Source organism: Coturnix japonica, chromosome 7 (assembly GCF_001577835.2).
Source record: "Coturnix japonica isolate 7356 chromosome 7, Coturnix japonica 2.1, whole genome shotgun sequence".
NCBI lineage: Eukaryota > Metazoa > Chordata > Aves > Galliformes > Phasianidae > Coturnix > Coturnix japonica.
In genome coordinates, this window is record NC_029522.1 from 19029726 (window position 1) to 19043473 (window position 13748).

The window sequence follows — 13748 nt, forward strand, 5'->3', positions numbered from 1 at the left end:
TGCCAGGAAGGGGTAACTTAGTGAATATCCTCTTTCAGATTCAAAGTATGCACTTAGATTCACATTGAGTTGAGGAGTTATCTATGAAGATTTTTGTCTAAACACACACAAAAAAAGATCAAAAAACGCAGAAACAATTCAGAGACATTGCAGTGAAACATTGCACCTTGGAAATATTAAAATGTTTCATCTAGATTCAAAATCTAACTTGTTTTTCCCTGCAGTGACGTTTTTCATTTGAAATAGACTCGAAATCTTCTTTTTTAAAAAAAAGAAGAAAAAAAAAAAAAAAAGGAAGGAAAAATAAATGAAAAATTAGAATCCCAAAATGAGAATAAATCTTTTGAGGTTGAGTGAAATAGTTTGCCTTGAACCCAAAGCCTTTTGGTGTTTTAATTTGTCAAACGTCACTGAAATAATTCAGAAGTTGGATTAAGTCAATTTCTTTCTCTTTTGTACTTCAGCTCAGCCACTTGAGAAATCCATTATTTGCCTTCTTCTTATTGAGTATCTAATGATGTAAATAAATTGTTACTGCTTTTGATTGTTCTTTTCCCATAAGGCTGACACAGCAGTGGGGAGGAATCGGCTTCTTTGCCTTCTAGCATGACGCAGGGAAGATGTTTTATTGTCCTTCAGCTTCAACCCTCTGCAGACCAGCAGGGATCAGGCTCATTAAGGGCATGATTTAGAGGCTGTGGGGCCACATAAATTAACAGAGAGCAAAATTTGTCAGACACAAATTTTGTCGTGAGTGATGCAGGAGGAGGGAGGAGGATGGCTTGGATCTCAAGTGCCCAGCAGTTAGCGAAAGGGAAGAGATCTCCTTGCAAAAATTAAAAACCAATTATGCCTTGTTGGAAGATCAGAGAGCCAAATATAGACCCTATCGCGTTTCCTTCCCTCCTCCTTCCGAAGCGCGGCCTTTTGAAGTGCACTTTAAATGGGATGTGGATAATTGACTCCGTGAACACCCGTGTGAGTGCTCTGTTGGTTTAACCAATTGGTTTCAGTTGCTGATTCCTGTTTTGTTTTGGATGATTTTCAGCCCAATTGCCCCATCAGTTACAATTAGGACAGTTGATACGACTGACAGAAGGGTGGCCAATGGTTTGTCACAGTCGTGGGCATGGTGACAGCTGGGAGATGTTCACAGCATGGTGTGCTCAGCACTGAGGTCGTGTGACAGGACTTGACTTAAATTGATGGTCATTGCCCAGTGTGGCATAAAGCTGATCAAAAAGGACCTGGGTTCTGTTTTATAGGAGGGTGATTGACTGAGAAATGAGACTGGCCTAAGAAGTAACATTTGGATGAACTTTTCTTTAATAGGGATAGAATGCTCCTGATTCTGTATAAAGGGGAAATTTGGAATTGCTGGGCTTCCTCTGTCCCACCAAAGCTGCGAGAAGAGGAAATAGAAGTGGGACAGAGCAGTTTGTGTATCCTGTGACTTTTTCAACAGATCTTTTGCTGTCATGTTCAAGTAACATTTGCCATTGTTTCGGGATGTGTGTGTATATACAGACAGTCTCTGCCATCCAAGATCTACAGTTAGATGAATGAAATGGGAATGGGAAGAGCAGGTAAATGGAAGGAGTGTGAGAAATCATTTGGCTCCTTAAGATTGGCAGAGGTTGGTTGTACCAAGAATGTCTAGTCACTGTGCTGATTGCAATTGATAAGGTATTTGGTCCTGCAGTTTAAGATATCTGCTTGCATTCGCATGTTCTGGTTGTCTCAGAGGATGATAGTTAATAATACAGGGAGCTACTTGACCATATCCCACCTAATTGTGTAAGCTGGACCTGAGTACAGGCCATCTTTCTTCATCTCTCAGAAAGCTTAAAATTAAGAGTTGTGTTGAAACCAGTGGGTGGGGGCTGCAGTTCAGATGTTTCCTGCTTCCTTTCTTCCTCTGCAGGTCTGACAAGGGACTGAAGGGTCTCAGAGTCTCCCTTTGGCCATGGTATGGCCAAAGTGGTATTACAGAAAACATTCTCTGGTTATGTACTTGGCCTTTTGGTATGAAAAAGGAGACAAAAAGGTTGTACCCGGTGATCTTTCAAGTCCCTTCCAGCCTGGTATTAGTCAATTATTAACTTGATTAGTCAAACTGCATCAGCTCATCAGTTAGTAATACAGACTCCAAATCCATCTGGAAGACCCTAGTCAGAGACATTCTACTCACAGAGGAGGAGATTGTGTCTGGTGAGGTTCTGCAAGGGTTTTGTTTGTATTCATTGGTGTTTTCCTTAAGCGCTTGGATGATGGAAAGCAGGTTGTAAGCAGGTTAAATGTGCTGCTTGGATCGGCTGGTAGGATCTGGCTTCCAGGTGACCAGGCACACACTGGGGCAGTGGCATCAATCAAGACAAAGTCCTACAGCCTGTCAGAAACGGTCGGCTGTGCCAGTGCAGAATGGGGACTGTTCCAAATGGGTGAAAGGACGTGATAAAAGAAACAAGGCAGATAACATAGAGGCTGGGCAAGTGCTTCAAACAGGGTGATGTTGGTTGGGCAGGAGGGAAAACCTGAGACAGGAAAATATGAGACTATACCATTCAGAGAGCTTAGAGTCCATGGGAGATTTTCCAGATTGGTTGGGCAAACTTTTGTCAAGAATGGCATTGTTCTAGTTGATGCTGCTATGAAGCATGAGTTGGAGAAGGTCTGTCTGTATGCATGAGTCCTCTGGCTGAGTTGAATACTTCCCCACGCCTTTTGTTTTAATAGCAAAATGTTTCTATGAGGAGCGGATGAAGAACTGTTTGACTGCAGTCTGAAATTTTCCTTGAGGAGTTTGGTGGAAGTTCTGCAGCCAGCATGTGTGCTATGGGCACAAACTCCAGTTAGAATTGTAGGGGCTTTGTCTGAAAAAACGGTTGGGGTCTAGTGTTGCAGGAATGTACAACACACACAAATTCCCCCTTTATTTCTACAGAAGCTGCAGCTTATGCAGACTTCTGTGAGGCCCAGAGGTCAGGGTGTTGCACTGAGCATATTCCCTTTAAGTCTCATCTGCAGCTTGTTCCTTGTGAAGATGACTACAGCTTCTAAAAGCCAGGCAGCAGGAGATCCATCCATGTTTGGGCAACACAATGAATGCAGATGTAGTAGGAAACTTTTGATTATCTATAGGATTTTTTTCTGAGGCAACTTCAGAGCTCTGTGGTTAGTTATATTCTGACACTTCAAATGAATATGTCTTGTTCGGAACTCTTGATTAATTTTCCGGTTGAATCTATTGTCCAAACACCACTAATGCTGCCTTTGAGGCATGGGGCAGCTTTGATGGAGTCGTTTAAATTTCTGGCTGTCACCCTACGCAGCCATAAACAACATCCTGCCTGCTAATGAAAAAAAATCAAGTGATTGCAGTCACATGTCTTGTGGAAATAAATTGTAGTGGCTGGAAGAAGAAAGAAACCAGTTTTGCTCACCTCCCCCCAGAGCAATCACAAGCATTTGGGGTGCTAACAGGGAGGAGCTGTTTCTACAACAGAAGATACCCTGTTAAAAAGCAGCATCGCCTGCTGAAAATGAAATTATTCATTTTGTAGATGTATCTTTAATTCTGTCACCCGCTTTCTGAGTTATCTTTTCTACTCGTGGGTTGTGATGGTCCTCGGTGGGAGGGTTTAATGGGAAGGTGCTTGGTGGCAGAACTCACTATGGGGCAGCACAGCTGGGATGTGCTAGTCATGCCAGTCACTGCTGTCCATTGCTTTCCCTGGCATCGGCACCCATTTAACCACTCTTGCTTCTTTCCCCCCCAAAAAAGTTGACGTTCACCATTTCAAACTTCCACTGGAAACAGCCTCTGACATCACATGTGTTTGGTGGGGGGTGAGTTAGGCCATTGGTTCTCCTACTATTTGTGCAGTGTCTGAGGTGTTCCTTTTGCCCTCCCTGTGTTTGCAGAGCATGGCTTTGTTGGCTACTCGGAAGAGCTTTTGTTTAACAACACGCTGCCAGACTACAGCCAGGGGGAGTCCTTCTTCACTGTTTTTGGAGTGTTCTTCCCAGCTGCCACAGGTATGGTGAGTTTTATCCATCCCTCCACAGACACATCTCTATGGGAGATTCTCCAGGCTGCTTGTCAAGCCTATGGGTTGACATGATGGCATTTTTTCCTCTCCTCCAAGGATTAGGCACAGATCTTGGCCAATGCTTCGGGGCCACAGGATTCCAAGCTTTTTTAATAGTGATGGTCCATGATTCATGTTGCTAGATAAGGTTTGTGATAAGATCCTGCTGGATGGGAAGGAAGGGGGTGGAGGACTCTCAGAGGCTGAGCTGGACTGGCTCCAGCGCCCAGGATGCTGACCTATTGCTCTCTGCACTGCCCATACAGCAGGACTCAGGTTCATTAAGTGTAATTGGATGCTTTCATGTCATTCCTTCCCTTAAATTAAGAGGAAGATCGATGTCCCCTCTCCACAGCTGGTACTCTCCAGAGGGAATGGAATAGCTATCAGTTGGAGTTAAAATACCTTTTGTTGATGCTGTTTTTTAAGCAATAAAAAGTACCGACCATGAGCAGTTTCCATAGCAATGAATCCTTGGATTATAGGATGAATTTGCAGAGGATTAGCTCTAAGCAAGTAGCTGAAAGTTGTTAGTGGAATTGTTGCGGTACAGGGAGAGAAACTGAAAGGTTTTGTGAAGCAGATGAGCTGGAGAAATGATCTATCAGAATCACTTTGTCAGGTATACCTAGAGCAGGATCCCAAATTTTCCTGTGAAATCCTGTCTCCCACCTTACCAGGTTGGCTGTTGCCTCCATGTAGGCTTCCTCATGGAAAAATGGCCTGCTCAAACTGTTGGCACCATGGAGCAGTTGGCTGCTGCCCTCTTCCTTATTGCTTTGGTCTCACCCACCAAGTCCCTCAGCCACCAAGTAGCCCCTCTGCAGAGCCTGGCTTCTGATGCAGGAAAGCAGGAGGAGAAGAAGGAACAATTATGACAGTGCTGTGCAGAAAATTGCCGTATTATAACCATTAACCATATTAAATGCTTCTTCATTACTGCTAATACCTGGCTGCGAGGAATAAGGCCAAAACTAATAGATATAATTTATGGCAGCGTGTTGCATTATTAGTTAGCAGTTGTAACACCAGTAGTAATGTTAAATATTCTCTGAAAACACGGTTTGGACTGATGTATAACTACTTTGGTTACTGCAGAGCTTTTTCATGTGTTCTTTTTAATTGCTTGGTTATTTACAGGATTTAAATTGTTGCTTTGGAGCTGCGGTGCCAGTGGTACCATATAACACCACCATTGTTCCTGTTATTGCTGTTTATAGCACTGCAGTGCTTAGGAGCCTTGTGAAAGAAAACATAATGCTACATGGGAGAACTTGTGATCTGATTAAAAATGATTAAGAAGGCAAGAGATGGGAGTCAAGACTTCTCTGTTCCAAATCACAGCTGAGAGCCCCGTGCAACTTCAGAGCTCCCATCTCCAAGGGCTGGTGCAATGTCTTAGCCTGAATCCTCACCCATGATGGAGGCTCAGTACTGCAGAGGGGATGCCAGCTTTCCTGGTGCCCCACACCCTGCAGAAAGCATCTGCCCACTGCATTGCAGGCAGGAGGACGGGAGGGTGCTCCTCCCTGCCTGGCAGCAGGCCCGGCAGCACGGGTGGTCTGTGGGCTTCCAGGTGACATTGCAGGGATAGTTTTGGCAGCAGCATTAATAGCAAGCTGGAGAGATGCCACACAATTGCTAGGCCTCTTCTGCAGGGCAGAAAGGAAAGGAGTGGCAAGGATGCATGAACATCACCCGCAGCTGCACCTCTGCTTTGTCCTCCTGAACCATTCCCTGTGCTGTTCCTGCTTCTGCTGGGACCCCCTTGGTGATGTGGACAAAGCATTGGCAAGCACAATCCTGTGCATTAAGCTTTTCAGTTCAGGGAAGGTTTCAGCCAAGCAATTTGTTGTTCAGTGTGGGGGGCTGCTTTGAGCTGCTTTGAAAAACTAATTTGACCCCAAATGGTATTTGGTTCAGCTTTTATTATTAAATGTTTTGTTTACTCTTTTTAATTTTTAGCATATGTTGATTTGCAATCTGAGATGCTGTTCTAATAACAAAAGTGTTTTTTTTTTAAGAAAGTGTTTAGGAAATTGTGAAACAAGATGTTTGGGCCCTTCTGAGATGAAGTGATTCTTTTTGAAGTGAAACTATTTTGATATTCTCCAGATAAACTCTTTATTCTCCCTTTGCAATTGTTATCTGAATTCAACTGGTGTTGAAGTCTGGTCCCTAGGACACGGTGAGAAGTGCTTTATAGTTGTCTGTTTCCATCAGAAATAGCTCTGGAAGCTGTTGAAGAAGACAACTCAGGTGTTCTGCTTTAAGTCAGAGGCAACCACTCTTAGAATCATAGAATTGTGAATGTTGGAAAGGCCTCTAAGATCACCCAGACCAACCATCATACCATGCCTGTGACCTCTCTAGGTCATGATCCTCAGTGTCACATCCACCCTGTTCTCGAACACCTCCAGGGATGGTGACTCCACCACCTCCCTGAGCAGCTGTGCCATTGTATCACTGCTCTTTCTGAGAAGTATCTCCTAATATCCAACCTGAACCTCCCCTGGCACAACTTGAAGCCATCACTTCACCTTCCCATTTAAGCAGGGATGTGTCTGAGGAAGGGGGCTCAGGAGCTGCCTGCCCGCACCAACACATTCAATTGTTCAGCAGCCACGCAACTGCCAGCGCAGCTTCAAGATGAAGTTAAGCATCTGTGTTGTGCAGAGAATGATTTTCTTTTCTACCAGATTCCAAAGGTTTTCTGCTTAATGAAAGAAGTGTGTTATCGTGTGATATGAGAAAGTAAGATGATGTTTGAGCGGCATTACTGGAAAATGTCATTGTGCTGACACCAGTTCTGAAATAAACCATATTTGGCACTTGCAAAATGACAGCAAATAGATTGAGAAGTTTTGGGCTAAGTTATCAGATGATGTAAACTGGCACAACTCCACTGGAGTCTGTGGAGAGATGCCAGCTTACATCAGTGGAGAATTTGGCCCTTTTAAACAATCAGCTGCAATTCCAATCTCAGATTTTCCATTCTTCATCTCTTGGTTGAAGGAAAAAAAAAAACCCACCAACAACCAATAAACTAAACGCCACAAACTTTCACATTCTATAGTCATTGTTCTGGAAAATGCAATACAATGGCAGTTTACAGGCAGTCATATCTACAGATATAAGTCATAGCTGGTAGAGATGTAAGCCAGGGTTGGTGGAGCTGATGCTAGTGTCTAATGTACAGTGTAGGTGGTCTCTTCGTGCACGTATCCACTGCCTGGACGATTCCCAGGTCAGGATTATGCTGGGAATAGCAGCAATGTACAGACTGTCTCAGCCATAATTTCCTGGCTGAGCTGACTGTGTTTTCATGCTTCCTTGTCCAGAAGCTTTGTCATTATCTGCCGCTCTCTGAGATAATAGCTGGTGTGGAAAATCCAGCCTGCTATCTCGTTGAAACAGAGAGGTGGATATTTCTCAGTGGACAATCTGCAGATAGGATTGCTTGAGTTCAGAAGGGATTGGCCATTTCCTTATGGAATAGATGTGTCTGGAGGATGAAATGTCCCAACTTTTCTACTTGGTTGGATTTTATGTGCAAGTGAATGTATTTTTCTTCTCTTTAGTAGCTAGAGGCTTGCAAACCAGCCCAGCTCACGGTGTGACCAAAGCTACTGATAGTGGAGTTTGTTCAATTTCTTTTACTTTAATTTGTTAGAAAGGAATTGGGTTGTCCTTTCATTGAAAAATGAGGTGGTTAGTTTGCTGCTCACACAAGATCTTCTCAGTTCCGTTCTTTGGCAGCTGGCACCCTATCTGGATAATTACTTTTTGGCTGGTGGTAGAGAGATGACTTTGGCATTGTCTATACTTCTATGCCAGAAGATTCCCATCCTGTCAGGTGTAGGAGTAGTCAGCATGGAGGAGACAGATGTTCTCAGGCACTCAGACCAATGCTATGTTGGATCTTGTTGTGGTGACCTGGGCCTTTGTCAAGGGAGCCCGTGATGCTCTGGTGACCTTGGAGGTCCTTCATTGGTCTGAGTCTGTCATCAGTCCCTAGATCCAGTGTATATAGGCTCTGGCAGGCCATCTTGGGCTGCAGCTTAGTATGTTTGAGTCTGTGCAAGGGAGGCAGTGGGGTAGTCAGGGCCCTGCAGGCATCGCTGCACAAGTGACTTCACACCTTCAGCTTTTTTCATATTTGGTCCAGAAAGCACCATTTTGGTGTTTCCCCAGTGCTTTGCTGAGGTAAGAGCTTGGATGAGGAGGAGGTGAGTCAAGCTTGAGCTGGAAGATACAGAAGTGGTGCCAAGTGTTTGGGAAACTTGGCCAAGAGGAGCATTGGATTAGCAGCTGTCCTTCTGACAACAGCTTGCTCCCTTTGGAAGAAAAATATGGGGTATTCTGCATCTTCTGTTTTACCCCTGAAATGCAGAACAGTATGTCACTGAAGAGTGCTTTGTGAATACTCCACATAGTAAAATGTTTTTGACCATTTCCATGGACTTGTGTCTTCCTAACTTTTCTGACCTCCAGCTAAGCCTACTGTATAACTTGAAAAAGGAACAGTGCTTGAGCAGCACTTGGAAACTTCATCTGCGGGAAGGTACACCAGCTGATGGGCTTTTACCAGTGCTGCTCAGAACTACATCTGCAGAACAGTGTTCCAGGAGAAAATGAGCAACTCAGTTTGATTTTTAAAGTTTTCAGTAAGTCTCAAGGATTTGAATCTGATCTGAATCTGGAAGATAGCTTCTCTGGAAGCAAAGTGACAGGGCACCGTGTTTGTGGTGGAGAGGATGACAGAAAGAGGTGGGTACTGGGTGGGTCTGAGATGATCCAAGGGAGAAAAAGAAAATAAATGAAGTGCTCGATGCTTAGCTGATGCGTTTGGCAACATGTGAGTGCCTTGTGCTCATTAGCATGCTGAGAGGAAGTGTTACGGTTCCCATTTAGCAGATGGGGACACAGAGCAGTGAAAATGGGCAGAAAGGTCTGGGACAGAGCAGGCAGATGAGATGCTGATCCCTGATTAGCAACAACTATGGCTCCCTGGTGGCCATCCATCTGTAGCCCTGCAAGGCCTTTAGAGAAGGCATCCATCCGGCTGAGCTGGGATTTGTTGCAAAACTGTCTGTCCCTTGTGGAGAAAGTCTTCCCAAGATGGGACAGAGATGGGCAGGAATGAGTGACTTAGGGAGACTCTTGTCCTGCCTTTGGATTGTCTGAATTCTCATTGGAATTCTAAGTCAGGTATTTTATATACTTACAGCAGATATCTGAAATATTCTGGGAGAAATTTGGGGGTAATTTAATGAGAAAAGATGTGCTTTTTTGCCAAGTCTGGCATGACTCTCTCTTCAAATGTGTGTAAAGTCTCTTAATCCTTATCAGGCTGGAGTTCCCAGCTCTAAGACAGAGTTTTCCATCCTTTGATCCTTCTTGTTTCCCTTTCTTGCATCTTTAGATGGTGGTTTGTTAAGCTGAGGGTGGCCCCTGGTCATGCAATCCCCTGCACTCTGGCCTAAAACAATATTCCATTGCTAATTGTTAGTTCTGCCAGGTGTTTTCTGTGATGCTGGGGCAATCACTTAGCTCTCAATGCTTCCATTTCTTCATCTGCATGGCAGAGATAATGCCAGCCTTGAGTGATGCTTGCAGAGAAGAGCCCAAGGCTGAAAGCTGCCACCTACGTGCATATCCCTGTTCTCTCTGCTGGATGCATGGGGTAGTCATTGAACACAGACATTAAAAGCTGCATTAGTGGTTGTCCTTTGTGAATGCAGACACCTGCAATTGATCTGCTCTAACTGACTGGGGCTGGTAGGACAGGACAACCTGCTGAATGCAAGCTTGTGATGAACGGTGGCATTTTTCTTTCCAGCAATCTAATGACACTGTTCTCTGTCATGTTTGCATTAAGATAAGATGGGTTTTGTTTAGTTTTCTGCTTCTTCAGCACCCCCCTCCCCATTGTTCAAAATGGACAAAGAGCTTTTTGTAGGTGTGCTGGCAGTAGCTTGTTTCCCTTGAGACAGGAGCAGTTACTTACCAAGCAGTCAATGGTTAGGCAGTAACCCTACACGTGGCAGTGCAGTGAAATGATCTAGTTACTGTTCTGAAGTAATCGATTAAGTGACTGATTAAATTATGTTACATATTGGAATATATGTCATGGATGCTAGAGCTTGGATTAACTCTGGGTTGTATTTATGTCTACAAAATATAGGTGTGATGGCTGGGTTCAATATGAGTGGAGATCTCCAGAAGCCTGCTACCAACATCCCCCTGGGGTCTCTGGCTGCTATTGGCACCTCGTAAGTAATAGGCTGGGGAAAATTTACTATTTGGAGCCTGCCCTGGATGTGACCAATCCATTTCGTATTCCCATCAACCTTTTATTACTCAGCCATCTGGAAAATTAACGTCTGGCTCTCATTCAAATTCTCATCCATTACCACCATCTACTCTGGGTGAGTTGGAGCGGAGATCTGTTCACGTGGAAACAGTCAGTCCTTCCTCACTCTTCGGCTTCCTCTGCTGGATGGGATGCATGTTGGTGCTAGAGTGGTTATGCCACTGCAGCCTGGCTGTCCTTGATCAGCATGCAAAGTTCTTGAAGGCCTGTGGCATGTGGCTTTGTCACTTATTGCTGCTGATTTCAAAGCACTGTCTTTGGAAAAAGAAAAGAAAATGTGATTGTTCTTACTAAGGAAAATGAAGCCAAGAGAGTTGAAATGACCTGTGTGACTGCAAGGCCGGGGGAGCAGAGCTCTCCCCTGGTGAAATGCTGCTTTTCAGAAGTAATGCAGTGTTATGTATTAATAAGTACCTCAGAAGGTCCTTTCCTGCTTTCATTGCCAATTAAGCCACTTCTGAAAATACTACATTTAACTGCATTCCCAGCTTAAGGCAGAAAGGAGGGTCCTTCTGGACAAAGTTGAATTCCTACTGCAGCTGGTGCTCATTTTGTTTTAAAGCAGGGAATTCACACCTCTGCTGCCTGGACTTTGCAGGCAACCTGGCTTATCCCTCCAATGGAACAGCCAGAGATATCCAAGGAGGATCGTGACAGAGGTGGTAAACCTGGCATTGTCCCCTGGATGAGGGGATGTGGATACAGCACAGCTGGATCATTCCCCCTGTGTGTACCCTGAGGACTTCAGGTTCCTTACCTCAGGGGAACTGTACTGTCACACCGTGGCTGTGATGTGCTGTCCCCACTGTGCTGTGATGGGTGCATGATGAGCACAGTGGTGACATCCTGCCGTGCAGAGCCAGCCAGTACAGAATGATTGAAAACCCAGCTTACAGGCACTCAGCCTTTTTCTGCCTCTGCCAGACCGGTCTTGTCTGGCTGGAGAAAATGGTTTGGTTTTGTTGTTTGCAGGTGGTTTCTCTACATGGTCTTCGTCTTTTTGCTAGGAGCCACTTGCACCCGTCAGTCTCTCCGCTACGACTTCATGATAGCAGAAAAGGTAACTTGATTTTGTGTATGAAAAGGTGTTATATGATGGGGCTTTTAGGTTGAGGGGCTTCTCTGTCATTGTATGCTTGAGCTTTTCCAAAATCCTAGGAGATTTGGGTGCACATCTCTCATTGATATTCAGGGCATCTTCCCTGTGCACATCCCAATGTACAATTGATTTGAATAGTTTCTCATTCACCAGCATATCCAATAATGCTGAATCTTGGCATAATCACTCAGCAAATAGCTTTAAGAGCTACAGTATGCTAATACAGTCCAGTGATAAATGTTGTCTTTTATTGAATATATCCTTTCTCATTGGTGGAAGCTCAGGCCAAATTGAAATCTCTAAAGAACTCCACTGCTTATCTGCACTAAGTCAAGCGAGGCTTGGGTTTTCATTTCACACAGACTGTAATTGCAGTCTGAGCAGTGGATTAGAGAACTTGAGATGTTCCACGTTGGTGTATGTGAGTGAAGGAGTGTTGAAGGGTTACGTGCAATGAACCCAGGCACTGCAGGCCATTGAAAAGAGAGCAGAGATGTCTGTGTGCCTCTCTGTCTTACTGGGGTACGGAAGGGCTAATTTCCTATTATTCAGCGTTAAACCAAATCATGGGTTTACAGCACGTGCTTTGTGGTTATTTTTTGAGATGTTATCTATCAGTTTAATTTATAGCACTTCAATCTAAAATGTCAGTTTGAAACCCTGGTTTTGTTTTCTCTCCAAGTGTGTAACTGTAGCCGTAGATATCCTCCAGTCCCCAAAGTAAGCTCCAACATAATGGTGGGACTCCTGTGCCTTCCTGCTAAGGTGAAACAACATCTCTGCTTCAGGGGAAAAAAGAATGGGTTTACCTTTAACGCAATGCCTTTGTTAAGTAAATGCGACAGATGTAACAGATGGAAGGTTTGGTAATGAAACAGTACCTGTAACTGAACCAGCTGAAGAGAAAGTGATTTTTGAATGTGTGCTTTTACTTCAAAACCCTCCGTGGGGAAGAGCTGTAAAATCTCCCAGGAGGTGAATCTGAAAATGTTTGACGCTGTTAAATATCAAGAAATAAACAGGCCAAATAAAAGCAAACTCCCTTTAGTGGAACAATCCAAACACTCATTTGGCTTCTCTGAGTGGCTACAAGCAAAACTGTGTACTGGGATGAGTTTGGAGAAAGAACGCGATCATTGCACACTGAACATGCCAGCTCCCCATTTCTGCCAGGCACAGGTGAGCGAGTGGCTGCTTTTGTGGCCCACGGTGCTTGTTTGGCTTTGCAAACATAGAAATGAGATTCAGTAATTACTCTTCTTCATGAGCCAGAAGTGCCAATTTCTTATGAAGTATTCGTACTCTCTGCGCTTAAAACCAACAGCAAAACCTTTCATCAGCCTCAGTGAAAGGGACTCTTCCCCTCTAACCCTGATTTGAATGTCAAGTAGTGCATTTAAATGCAAGCTTTTTTGGCAGCTGAAGTAATATATGATGTCTGGCGCAACTGATTGTTTCTGTCAAGTGATTCCCAAACCAGACCAGTTCTCTGGGAGGAGGGGGTGATTTCTGCTTGTCAGACTCCTGCACCCAGGGTTTGCCCATTTGCCTGATGGAAGCTGATAGCTGCTAATCGTCCCCTCAAGTTTCTTCTGTCCCACAAGATAAAATTCCCAAGGCAAGTGGATTTGTGTGGGGAGAAGCAATGCTGTTGTTTGAGTGGTAAGAGATCACTACGGTTCTGAAATACATCTGGCAAACACCATGAAAACAAGTATTCCCACGGAAAACTGAGCTAAAAGCCTGTAATTAGTGGACCAAGAGAATAACTCTCCAATCTCTGAATAGACAACTTGTGTTTCAGCCTGTAGAAGCTGCCCATAACTATAGGGTTTGTGAGGATGTGTCTCTGCTTGAGAAAGGTTGGGCTTCAGCTGGCCTTGGCTCAGAGTTTGGGGGCTGTGGGCTGTGCCTGGCCCACAACTTGCTACCCACACATAGTGTTGCCCAGTTGGGCTGCCAGCTCAAGGGGTGTTGGTAAGCAACAGGCAATAAAACCACCTGTAGTGAGCAGCACTGTGACTTTAAAGGTTTTGAAGTTTTGTTCATACCAGAGGAAATTCTTTCTCATTGAAGACAGGAAAAAAAGGTCATTGTATTATATCCTTTGGAGCATGTTTTTTGAGGTGCCATTTGCTTAAGTGACAAGTTTGATTTGGTTTTACTGCAGATTTTCTTTCAG

General features: G+C 44.3%; 1 protein-coding gene across 5 annotated transcripts in view; it reads left to right on the top strand.

The window, feature by feature from the left end:
• Positions 1-13748, top strand: part of SLC12A8 (solute carrier family 12 member 8) — a 42417-nt gene that overhangs the window by 17585 nt on the left and 11084 nt on the right. For all 5 annotated transcript variants that reach the window (XM_032445993.1, XM_015868718.2, XM_015868720.2 and 2 more), the window contains 3 exons: positions 3925-4038; positions 10279-10366; positions 11440-11527. In XM_032445993.1, coding sequence (XP_032301884.1) covers positions 3925-4038; positions 10279-10366; positions 11440-11527 — 290 coding nt within the window. The remainder of the gene's footprint in view (positions 1-3924; positions 4039-10278; positions 10367-11439; positions 11528-13748) is intronic.